Source organism: Phaethon lepturus, unplaced genomic scaffold (genome assembly GCF_000687285.1).
Source record: "Phaethon lepturus isolate BGI_N335 unplaced genomic scaffold, ASM68728v1 scaffold2167, whole genome shotgun sequence".
Taxonomy (NCBI): Eukaryota; Metazoa; Chordata; class Aves; order Phaethontiformes; family Phaethontidae; genus Phaethon; species Phaethon lepturus.
The window spans coordinates 4,937-28,299 of NW_010553817.1; the positions used below are offsets into that span (position 1 = coordinate 4,937).

The 23,363-nt window shown below is 38.6% G+C and overlaps 1 protein-coding gene across 1 annotated transcript in view; it reads right to left on the reverse strand.

The window, feature by feature from the left end:
* Positions 1–2: 2 nt before the first annotated feature.
* The window catches only part of LOC104624293 (multidrug resistance-associated protein 4-like), a gene marked incomplete at both ends in the record, with an annotated part of 35,829 nt that continues 12,468 nt past the window's right edge, over positions 3–23,363 (reverse strand). The window contains 8 exons of the mRNA XM_010291629.1: positions 3–94; positions 570–659; positions 4,642–4,797; positions 9,138–9,329; positions 12,221–12,321; positions 13,806–13,916; positions 16,168–16,287; positions 16,927–17,077. Coding sequence (XP_010289931.1) covers positions 3–94; positions 570–659; positions 4,642–4,797; positions 9,138–9,329; positions 12,221–12,321; positions 13,806–13,916; positions 16,168–16,287; positions 16,927–17,077 — 1,013 coding nt within the window. The remainder of the gene's footprint in view (positions 95–569; positions 660–4,641; positions 4,798–9,137; positions 9,330–12,220; positions 12,322–13,805; positions 13,917–16,167; positions 16,288–16,926; positions 17,078–23,363) is intronic.

The following is a 23,363-nucleotide window of genomic DNA, read 5'->3' on the forward strand; positions in this document are numbered from 1 at the left end:
GCTGTCTCTGACCAACACTAAAATTAGACCCAGATTCTGCCAGCTGCGTCTCCATTTTATTAGGTAGATCTTCCACAACCTCCTTCAGTTGCACCTGTTGACATGTCAACATATTGTAGGATGAGTAACTCTCTTTTAAATCAGCTATTGTGTGTCTGATGACACAACAATAAGTATGCAAGGTTTACCTTTTACATTCTGACACAAAATGAGTGAGTGCCAAGTTGGATTACACAGTGTGTCAGTTATTAGAATTCTAAAAACATTAAAGCACGTTGTTAAGAATCTATTAATGCTCATTAAAACTAAGATATGAATCAAAATGTAACCAAAGCATCATCCCAAAGAATAATTTTTTCATAAAAGACTTCTATAACAATATACATGCCTACACACACATGTACAAACACACATATATACAAACACACACACAACGGTCTACCTTTTTCCATCAACAGCTATGCCCTTATCAAACCTGATGAAAACATCTAAAATCTAACGCACACAAGCACTGTAGTGTTATTTGGCTTATAAATATCAGATGTACATTATTAGATTTAGTAAGTCACCTCTTCCAAGGCATTCCACAGCTCTTCATCGGTGTATTCATTGAAAGGATCTAAGTTTTTCCTCATAGTTCCAGTGAATAAAACAGGCTCCTAAAACCAAGTAAAATTAGCATTCAATTATAAACACAGGTTTTATATTGCAGTAGGTAATTTAGTAATAATCAGAACTAACCTATATCAACAATAGCACAGAAATATCCAATAACAAGCTATCTTTGATGAAATGCAAAGCTTACACAATAGCATGCTTAAAGGGAGTGGGGGAGGAGGGCAAGTGTTCAACCAGTCTGTATGAAGATAATTTACCAAACAGGACAGGTCTGTTTGCAAATTGCTGTACACAGTTATGTTGGTACTGAAACGGGCATTTACATGCCACGCTATCTACATACTCACATGAAATCATTCCTATCCTCCTGGTATTGTTAATGAAAACCAGCAACTGTCAATGAGCTCACACTCCTAAATTACGTTTGGGCAGTTTTGAAAATTTGTTTTTGAAGTACATAAACCAAAGAGGAATCAAAGAGCTCACAATGCCTTTCCGGTTTTCCTTCTCTATTTGGTTGTGAGGTTTTTTTTGTTTTGTTTTTTTCATTTCACACCATAAAAGCCCTTTAATTTTACCAGCAGAGCCTAAGAGTAACAGCTTTCACCATTTCAATATAATGTTTAAACCTATACACATAGAAGTTAATCTATACTGCCACAGAATCAAAGCAAACTTAGTTAGAACTGGAACACTGCTGGGCAAAGCTCTAACTCAAAATGAAAGCTCTGACACCAGGGAGTCAAATCAGTACCTTCTCCCATTCAGGTACCAATGTGGGTTTACCCATGGTCAAAGCAAGTTTTGTTCTACTTCGGTTCCTGGTCAGACCAATAACAGATTATTAATGAAACTGGCACAAATCAATTCACACTGGAAAATGTAGTGTTTGAGAAGTGGGAAGATGACTTTTGGTCCAGAACTCCTTAAGCAATGGATCAGTACTCACTAATGTGAGCTGCCAGACCTGAAAGTCATGCACTGACATGACTTTAGGGCTAAACTCCTCTTAATACCACACATAAAGACAACAACAAGTCAAAAGCTGTAATAGTGCTAATCATAAATGGAGACCATTCATCATGCTGTCAGCCTTCTTTAAATTAGAGAAATCTCATGCAAAATGTTTTCTTTTTTTCTCCCCTAGGAAATAAAGTCTAACTTACATTGGCTAACTTCAGCTTACTCCGAGATTAACCTCTGTTGTGACGTACGCCCCATCTAACCCTAGTGATGCCCAGCTCCAAAGGGGCTGCAGCAAAGCAGAACAGAATTTAGACCTTCCCCCTTTTACTGAGTCTTCATTTCTAAACTACTGAGTGTTATACAAGGGTTAACAAAGACAGAACATGCCACAAGCAATGTAAAAGAACATATGCATTTCTTGATATAACGTGCCAATTATTTGAAAGTATCTGTTGCATTAGGAACATGTCACTAAAAACTTGCTGAATGAACAAAAGGATTAAAAAGAAAACATGAACAGGTTAAAGAACATTTTTCTTCAAAAACATTGAGGAAGTGATTTGTTTAACAATACATATTTTAATATGCCATTTGGTGTGTTTGAAAGGTATTGTTACATTTATTTTCCTTTTCAATCCATTTTTATAGGTTGGCAAAATAAGAGGCTGAATTTACAAAGTGTTCATAACTATTATAAAAGTCCTAACAACAGACATGTACTGCAACAGAAGATAAGGATATTTTTTAATTATCATTTCTGACACAGATTATTATTTAAAATAGTCTGGTTTATGAGAGGAAAGTAATAAGAAAAACCTGTAAATAATTGTTGTAAAAATGCTTGCAGTCAGGGAGGCAGACAACATTTGCATAGAAAAGATTTACAAACACAACCTTCACACAGCTCCATCCAAGCAAGCAATTAGAAGCCTAAGCACATTTTTATTTCTCCAGGTAGGTATTTAAACTTACATATAAGAAAACTTCACTCTTGCCTCATCACTCTCTAGGAATGCTTCTGTTTAGCATGTTTTATGTTATAATTTTAATAAGCATCTCTCCCTCTGGTTTCTTAGCTTCCCACATAATTATGAAGATATTTGCTGCAAAATAACTACCTGATGTTACGTTATTATTTCTATTATTGACACGACTATTAATACAGTACAAGACAATGCCTATCACTCAGTTTACTACAGTATAAACCTTATTCCAAACCCTCCTCCTTTTCTTACTACCACCACTTCATAGTTTTGCATATTTTTAGTAGAAAAGAAGTCTTCCCTTATGTGGAAAAGAAATGCTGCCTGCTAGCCTTTGGACACGTAAAACCCTTCAGGACCACAATGAAAACCCTATCATGTAAACCTGATAAAAGTCACAGAATTTAACTAGATTAAAATACTTTTACAACCATGTCAATAGACCAATGTAAGAAAAACCCCGTATATAATTAAATGCAGTGAACCTTGAGCATCTGCATCACTCAACATCTAGAAACTGTATTTGACCAGTAGTTTTTCTGTCTCGGTACTCTATTTTATTCAACTGGGTTGAATTCTTCCAAAAGTAGAAATCACCTGCAATAGCTACAGGCCAGGCTTTCAAAAAGCTGTAGACCTTGAATGAACTGATGATCATCTGCTTTCAGGAGAAATAGAACTTAAATCCACATAAAGTCCTCTTTACATAAAAAAGTTGACTACTTCCAGCGAGTACCTCCACTGTGCAATAATAAAGCCTTCAGCATGCAGAAACAAAAGACATCCTGCATTAGGCAACAATCCAATTGCTGGGGGAGTACCTTTTTTCTTTTATAATAGCATACCTGCTTCTTTTCTCTGTCTCCTATTCTTGAGAAAGGAAAAAAAAAAAGGCAGGTAATCAAGAGAGGTTTAGAACCATTATTCATTACCGTTTTTATCAGATTCTCAATTTAAAGAAATACTCTGAATGCCATCCTGCCGACGGGCTAGCAAACATTCAGATACAAAGATGGTGTAAGGACTCTAAATACAGCTTTAGTAATAAAATACAGAGATCTGAGAATTAATGCTAAACATGGCAAACAAATTCACCTGGTTTCCAGCCTACTGTTCTATCTACCTGCCAGAACATCCCAGATAATTATTTGCTAAAAACATGACTGTGCGTTTGCAGCATATGAGCTTTTCCCTATTCTTCCCTCTCCAATAGAGAGCAAATGATCATGGAAGAGATCACAGCTCTCATGAAACATGGTAATCTGCACAGGCTCTGCCTTCAGGAAGTTTTGAGGTTATACATAACCCTTCTCTGTTTCAATTTAAAAGTCTCATTTAAAGGTAAGACCATAGGAGAGAAGACCTGTATCCTACTGAACTTCGTGGAACACCTTTTCTTCTCCTCCAGCACCAGAGATGAGGCTATTCCCAACACCATCTTAGTTGTCTTCCTGTATTGCAGCCTTTCTTGCATTCAGCTTCTAAAGCTTAACAACTTTTTGTTTATGGGTCATAATGACCCCACTCTTTTTCTGTTCCCCTGGTCTCCTCCTGTCCAACCTTTCCCAAATAACAGAAAGGCTGGTAGTTCACTTCTAGTTGGCACATTTGCTCTTTCTGGATCTAGCCTCAGTCAGTTTGTATAGGGGTGACTAGAGAGGTGAAAGTGGTCCCTCTAAGTCACTTACCAAGGAAGCTTCAGGCAATGCAACAGGCAGGAATTGCTGCCAAAGGATCAAGTGACCTTGGAGGACTGCTGAAGACTGGTATATTTCTGCCAGATTTTCTCTGCTCTTTCCAAGACTATAGGAAGACACCTACTGCTAACACCTACTCACAAGTATTCCAGAGGAATAGACAGGGGACAAAACTATGAAGAAAATGCTCGAGTCCCCAGAGCTGATTCTATTTATCTTAAAATAATCAAGACCTTACTCAAATAAGAATAACTCCTAGTTAAAGTTTCTGTGTCTACTGCATACAGGGGTGCAGGGGGAACATATCCTGGCAAAGCATTTTAAATACTACAGCATTATATTGAAAATGGTTACAGCAGACCAAGTCACTCTCTTACCTGAGGTATAATTGAAATTTTCTTCCGCAAGTCATGGAGTCCTAGCTCTGACGTCAAGTACTTATCAATCCAAATCCTTCCTTCAGGTTCCGCCAAGCGAAAGAGGGCTGCTATCAGAGAGCTTTTCCCAGCTCCAGTTCTTCCCACTATTCCAACCTACAGAGCAATCCAAGTTTGTACAATTAAACCATGAGCTTTTCAGGTAAGTTAATATATCAAACAATAGTTTTACATCACAGGATTTATAGTAGAACAAGCACCAAATAAAACTCCTTTATAATTAACGTTTTTTTCAAGAGGAAAAAACCTCCCCCCAAATCAGTTTGTATTCAGGTGACATTTGGATACCAAACAATTTCTTCGATCATATTCAGAGGTGAAAGATTTTCCCTTAATGTGTGGTGTGTTATTGAATAAACAAGATAAAGTGGCTCAGTGTATAGAGTAATGTGATTCAAGGTTGCTCATTTTTACATTAAACCTGGTTTGCTGGGTGATGTTAGGCAAATCATTTCAGGCATGCATCTACTTCTCAACCCAAAAAAGGACTCCCATAAAGCACTTTGGGAACAACTTATGAAGAGCATTCCCAATTTAAATAACTGAGACTGATTTTGGTTAGCATGGTTAAGGTGAAGTACTTTAAAGTAGTCAAACTCTACAGCCAAAACTAGCAGGACTATAAACTGTATTCATGCTTCAGACAGCTTCAACAGAGAGGACACAAGTATAGAAACTGCAAGGCCATGTGAACAAACCACAATTCCTTTCCAGACAGAAGAAACAGTGAATAATAAAATTACAGTGATTATATGTTATATATGTTCCCAAAGAAAAATCAGAAGCTGTATGCAATGTGAAAAAATAATGCGTTTTGGAAAAAAGAGGTAGAGACAATGCAAAATATGGGATTGCTAACTTTAATGACAAAGGGTTAAGACCTACAAATATTTCATATGAAACCAACACTTGGGAGAAAGTAGGCCCATTAATAAATGAGGAGACATATAATTAGTGGTGATTAAATATTACTTGAGTAGCAAACTCTTTTTTTTTTAAAATGTTGTCTTCAGGTAAAGCATTCTTAGAGAAAACAATGTACAGTAATCAATTGTATCAGAGAAGGTGACGGGCGTAACCCTCTACATAGATCTGATCTGGCAGAATTTGTTATTTCCTGCACTCAGTTCTAATCGCTGCATTTCCAGAAAGAAATCAACACGCTGGAAAGAGTTCAGAGAACTGAAACAAAAAATTAATATGGGTTGGAGATACTGATTTGATGAGGAAGGATTTATGAGGATTAAGCATGTACAATATAGCCTGGTGAAGTGATGGGGGTGCAGAAGGGAGGAAGAAACATGAAAACCTTCACGAGTATACGTACAGACACCAGAGGGCAATTACCCACTGCCTGAGACTCAGATGTATGCAGTAATGACTGCTGGAATGAAATTAAGCACAGGAAACATTACATTGAAGAGCAAGGAGAAACTGTCTAACAGTCAAAGACATTAAGCTCAGACAAAGCACCAGTGCCCAAGTTTGATCCAAAATGCACAAAACACTAAAAAAGTACACTGCAAGTAGCAACTTACGCTGCATAACCTAAAAGTATATTTTCTACTTCTATCTTCTGATTCAACAATTTCATCCAACAATTCATTATTGTACTATTGTATACAAACTAATTAACATTTATACAGTGCTAATTATTAAAGATACAGACTAATTTAAGCAAATATGTTACAAGAAATGATAAAATGCCTCGTATTCTAAATTATATCAGTGAAACAAAGGAAAAATAGTTCTGACAGTTACACTACAACTCAGAAAGAAAAGGCTGAATGGAGAACACAGACACAGAGTTGTGAAAACAAAAGTTCAATTGTTTCTCTGTAAATGTCAGTGATATAAAGTATTGTATTAAGGATATAAAGAAAAAACATAAAAAATACATTGATACTTAAAATAAAAATGCAGCTGCTCTGCATATTGTCAAAATCCCACTTTCAGTTTGGCATCAAATGAAAGGACTATGCTCTTCAGTATTTAGAGGAATCTATTTGTATTTTTGGTCCAATTGACTACAGGCTGCTGAAAATTGACATGAATTTGAAACAGCTCTCAGCATACCCATTTATTTATTTTTTTAATGCATTGTATTCTTCAGAGGCCCATGTTCACAGCCAGTGCAAATATGGTGACGGTCTGCAAATGGAAGTCCCAGCCACCTAACAGGAATCACATGGCCAGGATTCTGTTGCCCGATGTAAGCCATGTGCATACTCAGGACTACACCTGCTACACTGGGCTCATCATTACTCAAGCGTCACTCGTACTTCAAAGTAGAGCTGCACAAAAAATGAGGGTGAGATTTACAGCATGTCAGCTACTCCACTGAAACTGCCCGTGTCTCTGTTATCCCTCGGGCAACCTCCCTTTCGTGCTACACTGTGAGAGTATTTATGCGAACAGCTGCCATGCCGTAAATCCAGACCCTCATCCTCCTAACTTTTTCATGTAGCCATACCCTCAAATTTAGGATCTACCAGGACAAGGTGCATTTAACAATATTAGTCAATAAGCATTCATAAGCACCCTAAAATAAAGGTAGCGGTGTTTAAAACCCAAGGCTACACATGCTGACCTTCTCCTGCTGCCGCTATAGAAGCTGAAGAGGTTAATCACAGCCAGCTGCTCGCAGAGCTCCTTACATGAGCACTCCCTGGTCTGTCTCTGGCAGACTACGCAACATCAGCAAAGACGGTTAAAACAGAGGGTCCTTCCTAGCCTGCTTGGACTGTAGGTAAATACTGAATGCTGAGACAAGTGGATCAAAGGAAACCCTAACCCACGACTGATCTGCTAGTAATCACCTCCTCCATTCTTACTGTACCCACAGCTTCCCAGACAGGGTGCTGGGGTGGCTACAAGAAAAACTACAAGCACAGCAGAAGTTTGAACTCATTCATCCTGCCAGTGACACTGCAGCCACCAGAAGTCCGTACGAGCCAGGGGTCTGAGCAGGCATAAGAACGTCTACTGACAGCCGCATGGGCAGAATCCCTAGCGGATCTGGAAACCTGGTTCTGAAGAAACACTTCTCCATAATTAAAACCAATATAAGGAGCACAGATGCCTGGGAGATTTATTTTACACAGTGGCAGTCTACTGCAGTATTGTGCGAAACATCATAGCAAACAAACATGAAGTTCTTGGCAATAGTTTCAAGCTGGGCAAATTCACTTTAGGATGACAAAACCACAGCATAACCACTCAGCAAAAATAAATACCCCCAGTCATCCTTCCCCCTCCTGCCTCCACCAAGGACTGAGTCACACATTGCTAATATTTCTCGCTTCCGTTTTTTATTCTACTTTATTTCTGTCTCTCACTAAGAAATGTAAATCTTCTTGTCTGCTATTACATTGGAGTGACATATAACAGCTAGAGAGATGGCCCATAGGCAAGAAAAGTAGAGAGTAGATAAACATCCCTTCTGCTTTTCTTCTTAAGCACCATTTTTAACTCACCCATACCTAATTCCATGAGATCATCTCCATGCAGCAAAGTTGGGCTGAATTCTTGTAACATGCATGTTATTAAAAAGGTCCACTTGAGGAACGGAACAGGTTTGGGACTGAATGGAAAAGCATGTTACAAATGAGGCCATGGCAATGATTGTAGAGAGTTGAACCAGCCTCCTAGGGAAGATATCCTAATCAAAAAAGTACATGTGCATTTTGAATGTAGCAAAGCACGAATTAACACTGCAGGGCTCTAATTTAATTTTGTCTATGGGGGAGACCTTCCCTGCAGCACACTTTCAATTGGGATAGTGTCAAAATTGAGGAGGAAGAGTCAAATTTGCAGAGGAAGAAGAGTTTTATTTCTAGGTTTCGTTTGGCTACCAATCTAATTAATGGCAACAGTTAATTGAATTGGTAGCTGAAAGGAACTGAAATAAAATCCCCAATTCTAAAATTATGCAACTGATCTGTATTTCTTTCTTCTCTCTTCCATTCAGGGCTCTGTGCAAGAGCATGTACGTTCCTTATTTTCAATTGTCTCTGCTCACCTTGTCCGTTGACATACTTCGTTCCATTTATGTTCCCTCTATTGAATCCCCCATTTCCTAATGCAGCTCCACTTGTTTTGAATTTGATCAAACATATTTGGCTTAGTTGGTGTTTTGAATGTCTGCCACTTTCTGACGAAACCCAAATTTTATCAGAAAATTACTAAATGTGTTTAACCCTTTGTTTTGATAGACAGAAAAGTCATGTTCCTAGACACATTTATGCTATACTTATAGTGAATAAATAGGCTCAAACTTTTGTTATTAAATATGACCAAGGCTTTTTTTTTAAAGGAACACTTACTAATTTCCTAACATCCATATATTTTATGAAGTGTTTTCATCACACAGCTTCTTGTCAACTTATCATCTTTGCTTAATTTCTGTGAATGGCCAAAGACAGCCATATACATACCTTCTCTTTTGGTTTAATTAAAACAGACAAGTGTCTTAACACCAAAGGTCCATCTACACTGTAAGTGAAGTTAACATTTTCAAATGCTATCATTCCTTGGCTTGGCCATTCAGGTGGTGGATGCTTGTTGGTCTCCCAAGAAGCTTCTTTTTCAAGTTCTGTGTATTCCATTACTCTTTCTACTGATATCATCTAAGGGGAGGAAAGATGACATATATACATAAATTTCAGCTTATTGCATATATTGCAAGCATATATATATATATGTGTGTGTGTGTATTTTCACTATAAAGATTGAATGTAAATTATTCCAGAGTTTTTCTTTTAAGCACAGATAAGAGTATTTGGTACCATCCTATGCTTACTTTATACAGCTGAAAAAGTGGAAAGAATGCCTCTCATGTCCTACTACAGACCCAAATTATCACGATACATAAATCTATACATAAGCATTAATTTCTAATCAGTCTAATAATTTTCAAATCTAAGTATGTGCATAATTATTAAGAAATTTAAGCTATGAGAGCTGTCTGGCTTAGATGACACCATTGTGTGTTTGGAAGACAAAGCTAGAAACATAACTGTCATATGAGCTAGCACAACAGCTACTAGCATTGAGTTACTGGCTTCATCATCCCTTTTTTTGCCCTCATCAGTACCACTGTGCTCACCACCCCCATCAAATCTTTTAAATATGTTTCTCATAAGCAGCTCCACAGTCCAAGATAGCTGTCACCATATTATTAGTGACTTCTATGGAATAAAACTTGTTTTCCTATGTGTTTTACGCCAGATATGAAAGAAATGGCAATATTTGCTGATGACTGTCTTCCTCCTCTTATGGAAAGGAAGAGAAACAGAAGTTGAGCTATCTGTACGCATCTATCACAGACAGATTCTGAAAAAACCCCATCATAAAGATATCCAGTAGGCTTATGTTGCCTGGAGTAGCTTTAAGGGCAGAGGTCACCAGGCAGCAAGGTCTCTGACCTCATTGCCACCTACCCTTTCCACATTACAAAATAAGCTCCAAGGAAAAGCTGGAAGGCTCTGCAGAGGGATCTGGACAGGCTGGATCAATGGGCTGAGGTCAACTGTATGAGGTTTAATAAGACCAAGTGCTGGGTCCTGCACGTCGGTCACAACAACCCCATGCAACGCTACAGGCTTGAGGAGGAGTGGCTGGAGAGCTGCCCAGCAGAAAAGGACCTGGGGGTGCTGGTTGACAGCTGGCTGAACATGAGTCGGCAGTGTGCCCAGGTGGCCAAGAAGGCCAACAGCGTCCTGGCCTGTGTCAGAAATAGTGTGGCCAGCAGGAGTAGGGAAGTGATTGTGCCCCTGTACTTGGCACTGGTGAGGCTGCACCTCGAAATCTGTGTTCAGTTTTGGGCCCCTCACTCCAAGAAGGATGCTGAGGTGCTGGAGCGTGTCCAGAGAAGGGCAACGAAGCTGGTGAGGGATCTGGAGCACAAGTCTTATGAGGAGCGGCTGAGGGAACTGGGGTTGTTTAGTCTGGAGAAGAGGAGGCTGACAGGAGACCTTATCGCTCTCTACAACTACCTGAAAGGGGGCTGTGGTGAGGTGGGTGTTTGTCCCTTCTCCCAGGTTACTAGCGATAGAATGAGAGGAAACGGCCTCAAGTTGCACCAGGGGAGGTTTAGATCGGTTATTAGGAAAACTTTCTTTACTGAGAGAGTGGTCAAGCATTGGCACAGGCTGCCCAGGGAGGTGGTGGAGTCACCATCACTGGAGGTGTTCAAAAAACATGTGGACGTGGCACTTCGGGACATGGTTTAGTGGGCATGGTGATGTTGGGTTGACAGTTGGACTTTATGCTCTTAAAGGTCTTTTCCAACCTTAATGATTCTGTGATTCTGGGAAAAGCATATAAGGAGTGACAGAGTAGAATAGAGGAGAAATGTTCTTGCCTCCCCCAAATGTGGTCAGCCTTTAATAACACGGGATTTCTGGTGGATGTCCACCTGTCAAAGAAGTTGATGCTATCATAGCTCCATAAAATGATCAGCCTTCCACATCAAAGCCAGCTTCGTGAATGGAAAGCCTTCCTCCTCCAAAGTATTTCTGAATCGCAGCCTCCAAGAGAGTAACTCACTACATAAGAGGGTCCCAGAGATTGACACTTCCAAAAATTCCCAACTGGTATGAGAAAACCTGAAAGCTTTCTTCCCATTTTTCACCAAAGTCTGTCACCACTGGTTTATTTACGTCTGAAAAATGCTTTAAAGAAGCAACGTACTAGACAAAAAAATACAAATCTAATATTATTATTAATTTTACCTGTTACTAAATATGGCTTTGCAACTTCTATGAAAGGACTACATATGTTTCCTAGACTGTGGTCAGCAAATCATAATTACAAGTAACCTTCAGTTGTCAACATAACACAAAAAACTCGCCAAGTTTATGCTCAGTGTGTTCTTTTTATAGTCTTTTTTCTTATATATTAACTTAAAATAAATAGGCAAACTAGTTCATGCTAGTAAATATTGTATATCGGTGGAAGGCATTTTAGTTTATGTATTTTGGAAAACACACTCCTCTCAGCTGAATATAAACAAATACTTCCAAATATCTGTTAACTTACAACAAATGAAGAAGATATAAACCTTTACAATGAATTAACAGGACCCTAAAAATGCCATGAGGTGTATAAATAAAATTTTAAAGTGCAATAATAAATAATAATAAATTAAAAATCCCAAATAGAAAAAATAAAATTAAAAATAATCTTACTTATAGAGAGGGATTAATTGCTTGTTATCTTAGCAAGTTGCAATGCAATTGTCTACACTGTAACTAGACAGTCTCCTTTCTGCTGTGAAGTGAGATCATAAAGTCTCTCTTACTATGAATGGAGAGGGACAGTTACTGGACACAATTCATCTCAGCAGACAAATTATACTCTAGAAGAGGCTATTTTTCTTTATGTACTGTAAGTGGTGCCTGAATCGTTTGCTAAGGTATTCATGTCCTAAGTTAATTAAGAAGAATCCAATCCTTAAGGCCTCATGTCACAATCACAAAAAGGAACCAAGAGGTGAAAAAGAAGAAATAAACGTTACCAGGTTTTCAACTTCAGCACTTTGTCTAACACCCCACTGGAATGTTCCCATGAGGGTGATTGCATAGGAGAGTGCCAAACCAACCTGCCCCGCATTCAAAGCTGCAGAACAAAGGAAAAAGAGAATCAAATAGGTACACTGGTAATTACACAAAATCCTAGTTAAGTTCACTTTCATGAGGTTACTTACATGATGGAAGCATCACAGCCAGAATTTTGTTTGGTTACACTGTACTTGCCATCTGTGCAATGAGTAGCTCCAGGCAGAACAGCTACTTGCTGCTTTTTTTTGGGTACATTTTGGAAATTGTCTGTATATTTGAAAAGATAATCCCAATTCTCCTTGGCCTAGCATTTTATCTAAAAGCTAAGGTTCAGTCTCAAGACCATACTTATATATCGTTAGGGTCATCCCTATCTGGCTGAACATTAGTAACTTTTCGTTTTTCTAAGGGAATTAGATCAGCTCCTAAATCTAAGCAAAAAATGAGTGTAAAATGATTTCAAAGTAAGTTACGAACATTTACATCAACTTTGTACTCTTGTAAGTGATCAGATAAAATAACAGGACACAATATTTCTTCCCGTTTATATAAGCATTTATTGTGTTCAGTGGGCCTATTCTCACAAAATAAATTAATTCTGTCTGCCCCCATATTAAGCACGATTGTCCTCTGACTTACTTGAACTTTATCCTAGCACAGCTCTGTTGACTTCAAGAGAGCTACTCCTTATCCAGAGGCAAGGAAAGATTCAGGACCATTGTTTTGACTTGTCTTTTTGCGTTCTAGTAACATCAAACCTAGCTCAAAATTTTCAGTGTTGAGCAGCACAAAGCGTTCAAATTTTAACACACACATGCACATACAGAACTTATCCAAAGGAAAAAGAAAAGAAACAAAACCAGCAAATTAGCACTAATTTTCATGTCCAAGATAATTACTTCTTCCTTCATATTTTAGATGCCTATCTCATTCTAGTACATCTAAACCAATTACATCCTGGATGATGCATACACTAATGACAGTTCATGAGTGACAGTGAACATGAAATGTATTATTACGAGGCGATTTTCTTTCTGGAACTGGCCTATCCTGCTGATCCAAGATATTAGAAGAGTATCCCTAGGAATTTTAGCTTGCCTTTTGGCCTACTGTGCCATGTGTAGAAGGGAAAAAAGTTATTAAGAAGCAGCTCTGTGGGTGTTTCAGTATAAAAAGCAAAGCCCTGTAGGCCCAAAAAAGAAAGGCAAAGGTGAGGAAAAAGAAAAAGATTTATTTGTTGTTATTGCTCTGAAAGCCAGAATCTCAAAAGGGAAGACTACAGATCTCCAAGTTTGTTTGCACATTTGGGGATGATGGTAGATGCATGCCTAAGCCCAGAAGATGTCTGAACTGTCTCCAGTATTTGCAGGAAAGCAGATACAGCCCCAATGCCCTAGACTGAGGAAGAGATCATGATCTAGAAAGAAACGTTTAACTTAATTACAGTCCTTAAACAATTAGAAACAGCAATCTATGAAAAAGAATTAGACATTACTATACATGGTAATTACTGGGTGAACTTTTTCTAACATCTGTACTTACTCTTGGCGAGAAGCAGGGAACCAAAAGCAACCACTATAACAAAAATGGCACAGATGGCATCCAGACGCACAGCAAACCACCTCGAGGTCGTCAAAAATAGAAACCAGGCCTCTAAAGTGTATTTTACAAAGACATAAGAACAGTGGATTATTAGAAAACTAAGCCATATAATTGTTATTAAACTAGTTCACGTTCATTATAACTTGTTAAAAAAACCACACATTGCCATCTTCAAGTACATGTCTGTATGGACTGATGATGACCAGAATATTGTCCAGTTTTTCTGAAATGGTCTAACCTCGTTTTCACATTAATAGCAGCCACAGCTAGTATAACATACAGTCATAGGAAGAAAAAGAAAAACAGTCAAGGCCTGAAGCACGGTCCATTTATTTAAAATGGAAGCCTTTTTTTTTTTTTACTCTTGTGGACTCAGGAGTCTTATACAAAAAACAGAAGTACAGCTACATTTGCTGTAGCTGGACTACAGCCTACAGGCTTCTAGCTAGAACATATCACAACACAACTGTCAGAGCCAAGTCTTTAGAAGGCAGCTGCAGCCGGTTAAGCTCCCGTAAGAGCTACAGAGCTGTTCAATTGACTAAGTGCACAAATCGACTTTCAGGGAAGCTCACAGGTGGACATCTCCACAGGGCACTCACATCCAGGTGTCCACAATTTGGTGCTAAATTCCATCCCAGATAGATATGCTACAGTACAATATACAGGACACAGCAGGGAAAGACACTGCAGTACAGAAGGCAAAGTATTTGAATTCAGGGCCAAAAACAGAAGTCAAGTAGCCATAACAAAGTATGGCATTATTTATTGCTTAAGCTGCAGTCAGATGAATTGTTCCAGCTGCTACCAAGTCACAGCAGAAGGTTACCATTCCAATCCTTTCTGCATTGCTTGTCATTACTCCATGCTAAAGATCAGTGTTGTTTCAACTCTTTCCATGTTCCTAACCCAGCGCTTGGAAAGATTCAAACTAAAATAATCCTACCTTTTATAAAAAAAGGGAGGAGGTAAGTCTCCTTTTAAGATAGATCATACTGGATAGCCATACTCCCACCCAACTTGGTGTCATCTGCAAACTTAGTGAGGGAGCACTCAATCCCCTCATCCAGATCATCAATAAAGATATTAAACAAGACTGGCCCCAAAACTGAGCCCTGGGGAGCACCGCTTGTGACCGGCTGCCAACTGGATTTAACTCCATTCACCACCACTTTTTGGGCCTGGCCATCCAGCCAGGTTTTTACCCAGTGAAGAGTGCACCTGTCTAAGCCATGAGCAGCCAGTTTCTCCAGGAGAATGCTGTGGGAGACAGTTCCTCAGAACTGATCTGTTCCTTAGATCTGACCTTAAAACACAAGAAAATGTTTCTTTTAAAGGTCACAGTCCTCTTTGTATAGTGAAACCTATATGCAGTTTATCGGCTAAAGATGTCTTTGAATACAAAGCTTAACAAACAACTTTGTGTTCCCTCGCTATCAGCTATTGTAAAATTGGTTTGGTCAGATAACTAGGGACTTGAAAATATTAAGAAATGGGGAATTCAAAGCTAGAGGTGATTCCTCCTTGGAAGATATGTGTCACAAGTTACTGGCCTCAATACAGAGGTCAGTGTGCACAATTCTATAGCCTGTGATAAACTGTACTTCAGAAAACATGAACTGGTCTGGTCTGAAACCTTAGAGTTCTATAAATTATATGTCTTATGACAGAAGAAATTCAAGATCTTACCTAACAAACATAAAATGGCAAACGTGCATTCTGCTGCATTTCGAAAAACATTGTAATAGACATTTAACTGACAGAAGGTAAAGAATCATAGTGCAAACCTGAATTATATTACTTACACTTGCAGAATACTAATATTTTACATCTTCTGGTCATATTAATACCATATATTAGATTTGAGCCCTGAAAACTGCTCCAAGTAAAAAAGAAGTGAGATTTATAGAACTTTGCCACGATGATTCATATTAATCATCTCTGCCTACTCTTAGCACACCACTTAATATGAAATGTTTCATAATATAGCTTGGTTTACCCCCTCCCCCCGCTTAAAGATGGAATCCAGGAAAATGTCTCTTATCAGGCACACTTTAAAATGTTTACTTTAGACATTGTTGAAACACATGTGTGGGTATCTCAAATTATATTACATCCCAAAGTAAACTCAAAATCTAGACAGATAATAACATTTTTGTTCTAACAGAAATTTTACTCTAAAGAGACAAATGCACAGCTCCTATTGATTTTACTGTACATTATATAGATGTCGCTGGGGGCACAAGGTATTTCCCTCCTACAGAGAAAAGTATTTGATTTTTCAAGTCAATTCATGACAAACCTGAGTGGAGGTCTTGGTGTGCATCAAATAATTTTTGAAATCTTTCCTCTGCTTTCAAAGCCCGAATAGTCCAAAGTCCCTGGAGGGATGACGACAAGTGGGAGAACACTGGACTTCGAGCTACAATGGGAAATGAGAGTGACTTCGCAATAGCTGAAGGACAACATTTAATTCTTTTTGTACCACACTAATCTTTAATCCTACTTCTTTATATTTAACCATACAAGCTACTGTACTGCATCCTTTTAGAATAAATATGCAGTATCTTTAACCAAAGTCCTCTTACTCAATTAGAATCATACAGACAGCCAGGCAGATTAATTTGTACAAAAATGTCTTAAATTTTTAATAATAGCTGTCACTGAAGAAATTCTTTGAGCTTTATTAACGACATGAGGCACTCATGTTTGTTATTCATAATGCTTAATATTTCATATCATAGTCAAGCTAAAGTCAGGCACAAGAGTCAGATTATGTCAGAAACACCATTAGTACGTGCATGCAAGGTCTCAAAGACCAGGAACTTAGCACATTCTTAACTAGCTTTACTTACAGATAGTTAAACTGACATATCTAAGGTTCATCAATATGCAAAACAGTAGTTAAACATGTAATTCACTAGTTCAGAACCAAGGCAATAAGGAAGTTATTTGCATAGCAAAAGAAAAAGATCTTTGATGGATTGTCTATAAAATACTAGCATTTCACATAATAATAAACAGGGTTCAAGCTAACATTAAGTCCTGCCAAACTACATACTTGTGGATTCTAGACGTTTAATATCTCTTGAAGTGTCTAAGAAATATCGTCGAAGAAAAATGAAAAGAATAAATAGTGGAATTAAGGGGATGAGTATCCAAGGAATCACAGCCACAGCCACAGCCACCACACCAAAAATCTGTAGGAGAGTCTGCAACACAATAGAAACAAAATAAAAAAACTCTTTGCCAGAAGAATTTAATTTAGAACAAGTATAAAACTATTTAACACTATTGAAACACCCAAATATTTAAACATAACTACCAAATTTAAGAGCGGATGCATTGTATAACATATGAGCAACATCTATTTTTAAGCAACGTGAAGAATTTACAGTAATACCTAATTTGACTAATTGTGCAGTTTATGTTTTTCTTATGCATTATTTGTTCTTTAAGAAATGTCTTTACAAAACTGGTTGACTGAACCTTAGTGTCTGTCTTTGTGGATTATTCTGAGACTCCTGTAACAAAGTAACAGATGATAAATGAAATAAATGGATCCAAGCTATTGGATGAATCAGGGATACATTTTTTCACTCCAGGTAAAAAGAAACTGAAAGACTGACTTTCAGTGAAAGACTTGACAGTTGGAAGAGCAACTTTCAACATAGGGTTGTAAATTTTTCCTAAAAACAAGTTTTGTCCCATTTAGAAAGAAAACCCAGTATCAAAGAAAGCAAGATTTCTCTTCCCAAAGGATTGCACTGGGAAATGTTACAAATAAGAAGAAAATGTTAAATAGTGCAAGAACTATCATAGGAGGCTAGTTTTGCCAGGTTGCCTTCAGAGTAGGAGACAAAAGGCTGGGCTAAACCTTCTAAGTCACTCTTAGAAAACTAGACATAATGTGGAATGAAGCTTTGTTGCTTAGGACAGTGGATCCTGGACCAACTTGCTGAATGAAATCTCCCATTTCCTGCAGACCAATTCACATCAAACTTTCAGTTTGAATATATTATGAAAAGCATTATCTGCACACAAATTTCTTTCAGAACACCAGCTGTGTGTGTATATATGAATGGCAGGAGTCCTGGCATACTGAAATCAGGGTGTGTCCTTAAAAAAAGGTGGTGGTGATGGGGAATATACAAAAGGAAACCCAACCTGTACAAAAGCAGACAACTGAAATTCTAGCTCAACACTGAATTGCTGTATTATTTTCATTAACAAATTCCTTTGAAATTGCAATATTTTCTAAAAGGTCTCAATTTTATGGACTGTAGAGGAGCTACCTTCTTTATCATCACATACGACACACAAGTAGATTCCAGCTGAATCTTGTGGCTGCCCGATTTTTGGATGCCACAAATGCATCAGTGACCACTGGGTCCCAAGAATGCGTGTTTTACAGCAAAAAGGCTTCTGTCCCTTTATCTCTGCATCAAATTGGGAAAGTTAAGCAACACGTCAGCTAAGGCTGGATACCACAGAGCTACCTGGATTTTCAAACACTTTAAACGGAAGTGACTATGAAAAATCGCATTTCCTGTTGCGCTTCTGGTAGCCCACACACACAGGCTCTAAAGCCAAAACTGAGCACAACCTTTTCTCCAAGATCTTTTTTTTTTTCTTGAGGCTCCTCTGACTTTACCCTAATTTCACCTGACCAAATAGCAAACCCACACACCTTATGCATTATGACTGCATGAGTCAGCACAATTTAGTCTTCAGCTCTAGGCAAGATCTTAGCTCATGATAGGGAATTTATCAGTGTAACAGCCTTGCATCTCATAGATCCTGAATGCATATTATAGGGTCTCATAGATCTCGTAAGGAAAATAGCTGTAAGGCAGGTATGGGGCAGAAGCTCTGAAGGAAGCTGCATTACCACTACATGGCTCATCTGCGGGTTAAGGTGTTGACGGCATCATGTTGTTTGACCTTGTAAATACATACAGTAGATTGCAAACATTTTACCTAGATTTCATCACGAGGAGGTAAGGTGGCAGGGAGAGTGCACGGTGTTTCACTTGGATCAATTATGTACATGGTTATGTCAGCACAAAGCAAAACAAAGCATCCTGACTCCTCACCAGCACTGCCATCAGCCCTTCTCTACCTTCTCCTTCTCTGGTATCCTTTAAAACCCTGTAAGCATATTTTGTTTTTATCAGGGGATAGAGAGAAAGGAAATAGAGATTCCTGACCTCCTCCGAATTTTCTCCTGTCTAGACCACCGTTTTCCCCAGCACTGCTTGTTGTCTCTGCCAAGCCTGTCAGCCATTCACACGCTAGCTAATTTCTAAAGGCTCCCTCACCTCCATCCTCATCGGCAAATGGAGATCGAAGTTCGTTCCTTCTTTCTGACAACTCACTCCCAAATTTGCTTTCTATGCCTGCTGCCTTCCCCTTCTCCCTCCATGACCTCCCAGACAGCCACAAAAAAGCAGTTTCTGAAGTACTTCTGTCTTTTCATACCATCATCCGCAAACCTGAAGTGAAGCGTTGAAGAAAGCTGCTTCCAGGAAAAGAATTCCGAGGAGAAGAAATGCTTATTAATAAAAACAAAAAAAGCCAAACTGAAGTTTTTAGTTATGTTAATCTACAATATGTTGCAAAGTGCCAGTGGGAGTGGGAGTAGAACTATGAGGATCCAGCTCATGTAAACAAAGCCTTGCTACGGCAAAAATACAGGGAAGGAAAAGATGGTTAGGATGACTAAAGTAAAAATCTGACACCGCCTTTGGAAGGAATTTTAGATGAGCCTGCACCACCTTATCATTATAAAAATTTATGATAGGGTGGATCAGTCATGTGTGGTGTTTTTTTGGAAAACCAAACTTGCATATAAATTAACTCTTAATGAAGTAGTCTGAAAGCCAGACACAACCATTTGCAGACTGTAATCATGCAGTTGCTGTGTGAGGTAAGGCAAAGGTTCTAGCTCCTGAGTTTCACAAGACACAACTAACCTCTTCAGCTGAAGACTGCCCCAACTTCTAGTAGATTATGATGTGCAAGCTGGAGGACCTGAGATAATCAGCAGGCTGACGATAACAATAATACAAGTAGTCTGACTGCTCTCCTTGCTGGAGACAAGCAGCGAGCTAGGTATTCAGTTTGCACAGCAAGAAATGCTCAGGACTGGGTATCTACACCTTGGCTAGCAGAATGAGCTTACAATTGAAAATTGCATCAAAAGGCTAAGCAGGCAAGATTTCTCTACATAAAAAAAATATGGCCTATAAAACCAGCATCTTTTACTGTATTTTTTAATCTTAGCATTTGAAAGTCTCCTGTAATGATTGTGCAGAAAACAATAGCCAAATTAAAAAAAATAAGAGCTGATTAATTACATTTTATAGCTACCTGCACAGTACTGGAAACAAGGCCACCTTACACAAAAGACAACAGATGCACAGGCTACTGAGACTGAAAAGACCTGGATGGAGGAATCTAATTTGCGTCCAAATGGAGTCATATTGTCCAATGTCCACCTTCAAATTTGCTCCAGTTTCCCTAGAGAAAGAAGAATCCTCCATTCACAGACTGCACATGCTCTACCCCTAGAATACAGAAAAGCATGTGCTGTTTCTATTAGAGTCATCTTCTTGCCTGCAAGAGTCCTGAGAGGTTTCCCTCATGCTTTGGTCAGTCATTCTATTTGCTGTGGCTTATTTTTCCTCAAGAAATCTCCTGTCTTACTAGAGCAAGCATATCCTCCTATAACCCTCTGGGGAAGTGAATACTCTGATCAGCACATTCACTTGCGAAACATGTGCTTTCCCTTCATCTTCTGATGACCTACATATTCATAATTCTTATAGGTGCTGAGAGTGATATCCTGGAGTTTCTGTCTCAAACAGGTTTTGATCTAGGAAGAACAAGGTATTTCTGTACCACAACCACACAACAGAAAAGCATTTGATGTAAGGTAAAAAAACAGTAAGAACAAAACCCATAAAAATTTGGAAAAACATGGGAATTACAAGCTATAAGCCATAAATATATCACAAGCTATAAGCCTTTCCCTTTGTTGCAGAAACTATACCATTTATATAATCTTAGACATTTTACAACAAATTGCAAGCCGTTTGAAGTCATTTAATAAAGTTTACAAGACAAAAATGCAGAAGCAAAATTTAGAGTTCGAGCTGTCTTGTAAGAATGTCTACCCTTCCATCCTGTAGATCACTGCCCTTCTGTATCAGTTATACCCTGAGCTCAGTATTTCATACTTAAGTACTTCTTTGAAAAACGCACCTGGCCTTCATACAGCACCCCATTTTGAACCCCTCAGGTCTGCTGGCTCTTTGCTCCAGTGGGTACTTAGAGTCCTTGTGAAAGTACCTACAAAGCACCTCTGTCTTCTCACTAACAAGCTCAAACAGAGTGAGATCTTTGAGGCCTTCCATCTTCGATTTTCTTTCATAATTCAAAAAGAAGTTTTGTGCTTTTTCTGGTTTTGTTTTTAAATGGACCTTACAATGTATTTCAGCATCTCTTATAAAATATATGCATAAGGGGTACCATGCAGTTGTGTGTCTGTGTAAGTTCCTAGTGTGATTTGTGACACCAAGCCACCTACATGGGCTTGACAGCTATGACATAGGATCTACTACCATAGGAACCACACCATTCTGGACTTGCACCTGATGACCTGGTAGGATCTCTAATGAACGAGTGGAGCCCAAGGGATGGGATTTGAGACTCAGAAACCTGAATGTGGGCATCTGCATGTGACCTACATAGTGAAACTCCTGTCCTAGTTTAGAAGTTCAGGAAGTGATTCATCTAACATTTAAGTGGATACCTAGTGACCCTATGGTTGAATATTTCTCTAGAGCCCACTAACTGTATTGACTAGATGCCCTCTCACTACAGCAAAGAAAGCATCTTAAGCCCTACAAGCAGATATCTAAATTCTGATGATCGAATCTGCAGTCAAATCCCACCCAAGAACTGCAGTGTTCCAGGACCAGTTTTACGAATATTTAAGCAGAAGTCAAACACACCTACCCTGCCCCCAACTCCTACTCCCTGGACCCCAGTATGTACTGCCAAAGATTATATTAGCCCATGGACACTGCCACGAAGCCATACTAATTTAATAATAGCAACAGTGCATATCCTGGATTTCAAGTTTGCAACCTTAACTGTATTAACTTAGGGCACTCTCACTCAGGCTGTACTGTCTGAAGTAAAGCCAGGTCAAGAAACTACAAAACCCCGCTCTGTTCATACTTGCTTGGCATCACCCTTCCTCCTCCTCCCCTCCCCCTGACTAAAATTATTTCCTTGTTGGCTCTGGCAAATAACTGCATGCACAATGAATCCCTAACCTAGTTCTGACATTTTCTTTTTCCTTGAACACTTTTTTTTTTTTTTTTAAACACGCTTTTTCAAATTGGACTGTTTGGACTGATTGTCCTGCAGCTCTGTTAAAGCACAACTGCACAGGCGGCTGGTCACACTGGCGCATCAGAGGACAAGCTTCCCTGGGGAGAAGACATTGCAATGAGCAGATCAGAGTGATAAACACTTCACTCGGGCCAGCTGCATCCAGAGCAGCATATTGAACCACATCATAGATTTTTTTATTTGCATTTTTTTTCTCCTTTATTACAGGAAAAAAAAAAAAACAGGAAACATCCAAATAGAAACCCTTTATCTTTGTACCATAATCCTAGTACATAAACAGCTCTAAACAGCTTCTACTTCATTTTGCTCACATAAAGTGGCTGTGTTGAGGTGTGTAGTCTTGTCTTTAAACTATCTTTTAAATAAAATTTATGGGTTTTCTTTCCGAACTGGTTAAAAAAAGTACATGCGGCTGTTTATACCATTGCTTGCATCAAACTGTCAGGAACAGATTTGTCTTGAGAGAAAAAGCACATTCTTAGAGACTTATCAGTACAGGAGAAAAAGTGTTGCACATAACTCCAATATTTAAAAGACATCTTAGATGTCATCCTTCTCTGAAGCAGCCAGCAACAGTAATCTTTGGCAGGAATGACAGCTCTCAGTCAGTATTAATTCAGCTTTACAAAAATGTGCATCCATGGGAAAATTAGGAACATAAAGACAAGACAACCAATGCACTGAAAGAGGGAAAAAGTACACAGCTGGGAAAGAAATGAAAACTGTAATTTCAGATAAACTGAATGAAAGAAAAAAGTAAGAACTAAATACTGCCAGCTCTAAAAACTTCAAAAACAGCAAGCTCGTCTTATCTTCTGCGAGACACCCTCTCCTCTGAACCCTGCTATTTGCAATTAGTCGACAAGAGGTTACCTAACTAAATCTGTATGTCACTACAAATGGGCTGAATACATCTGTCAGTTATACCACAGAAATGTATTCAAAATTCCCAATCACATCCTTAATGCTAGTACCTTCTATTTGTTCTTGTCTCTATAAGATAGTCTTCCTGGATCATTGTTTTTCCAAGCAAACAAGCATATACTTTGCTCCTCAGGGCAAATGTTTTCTGTG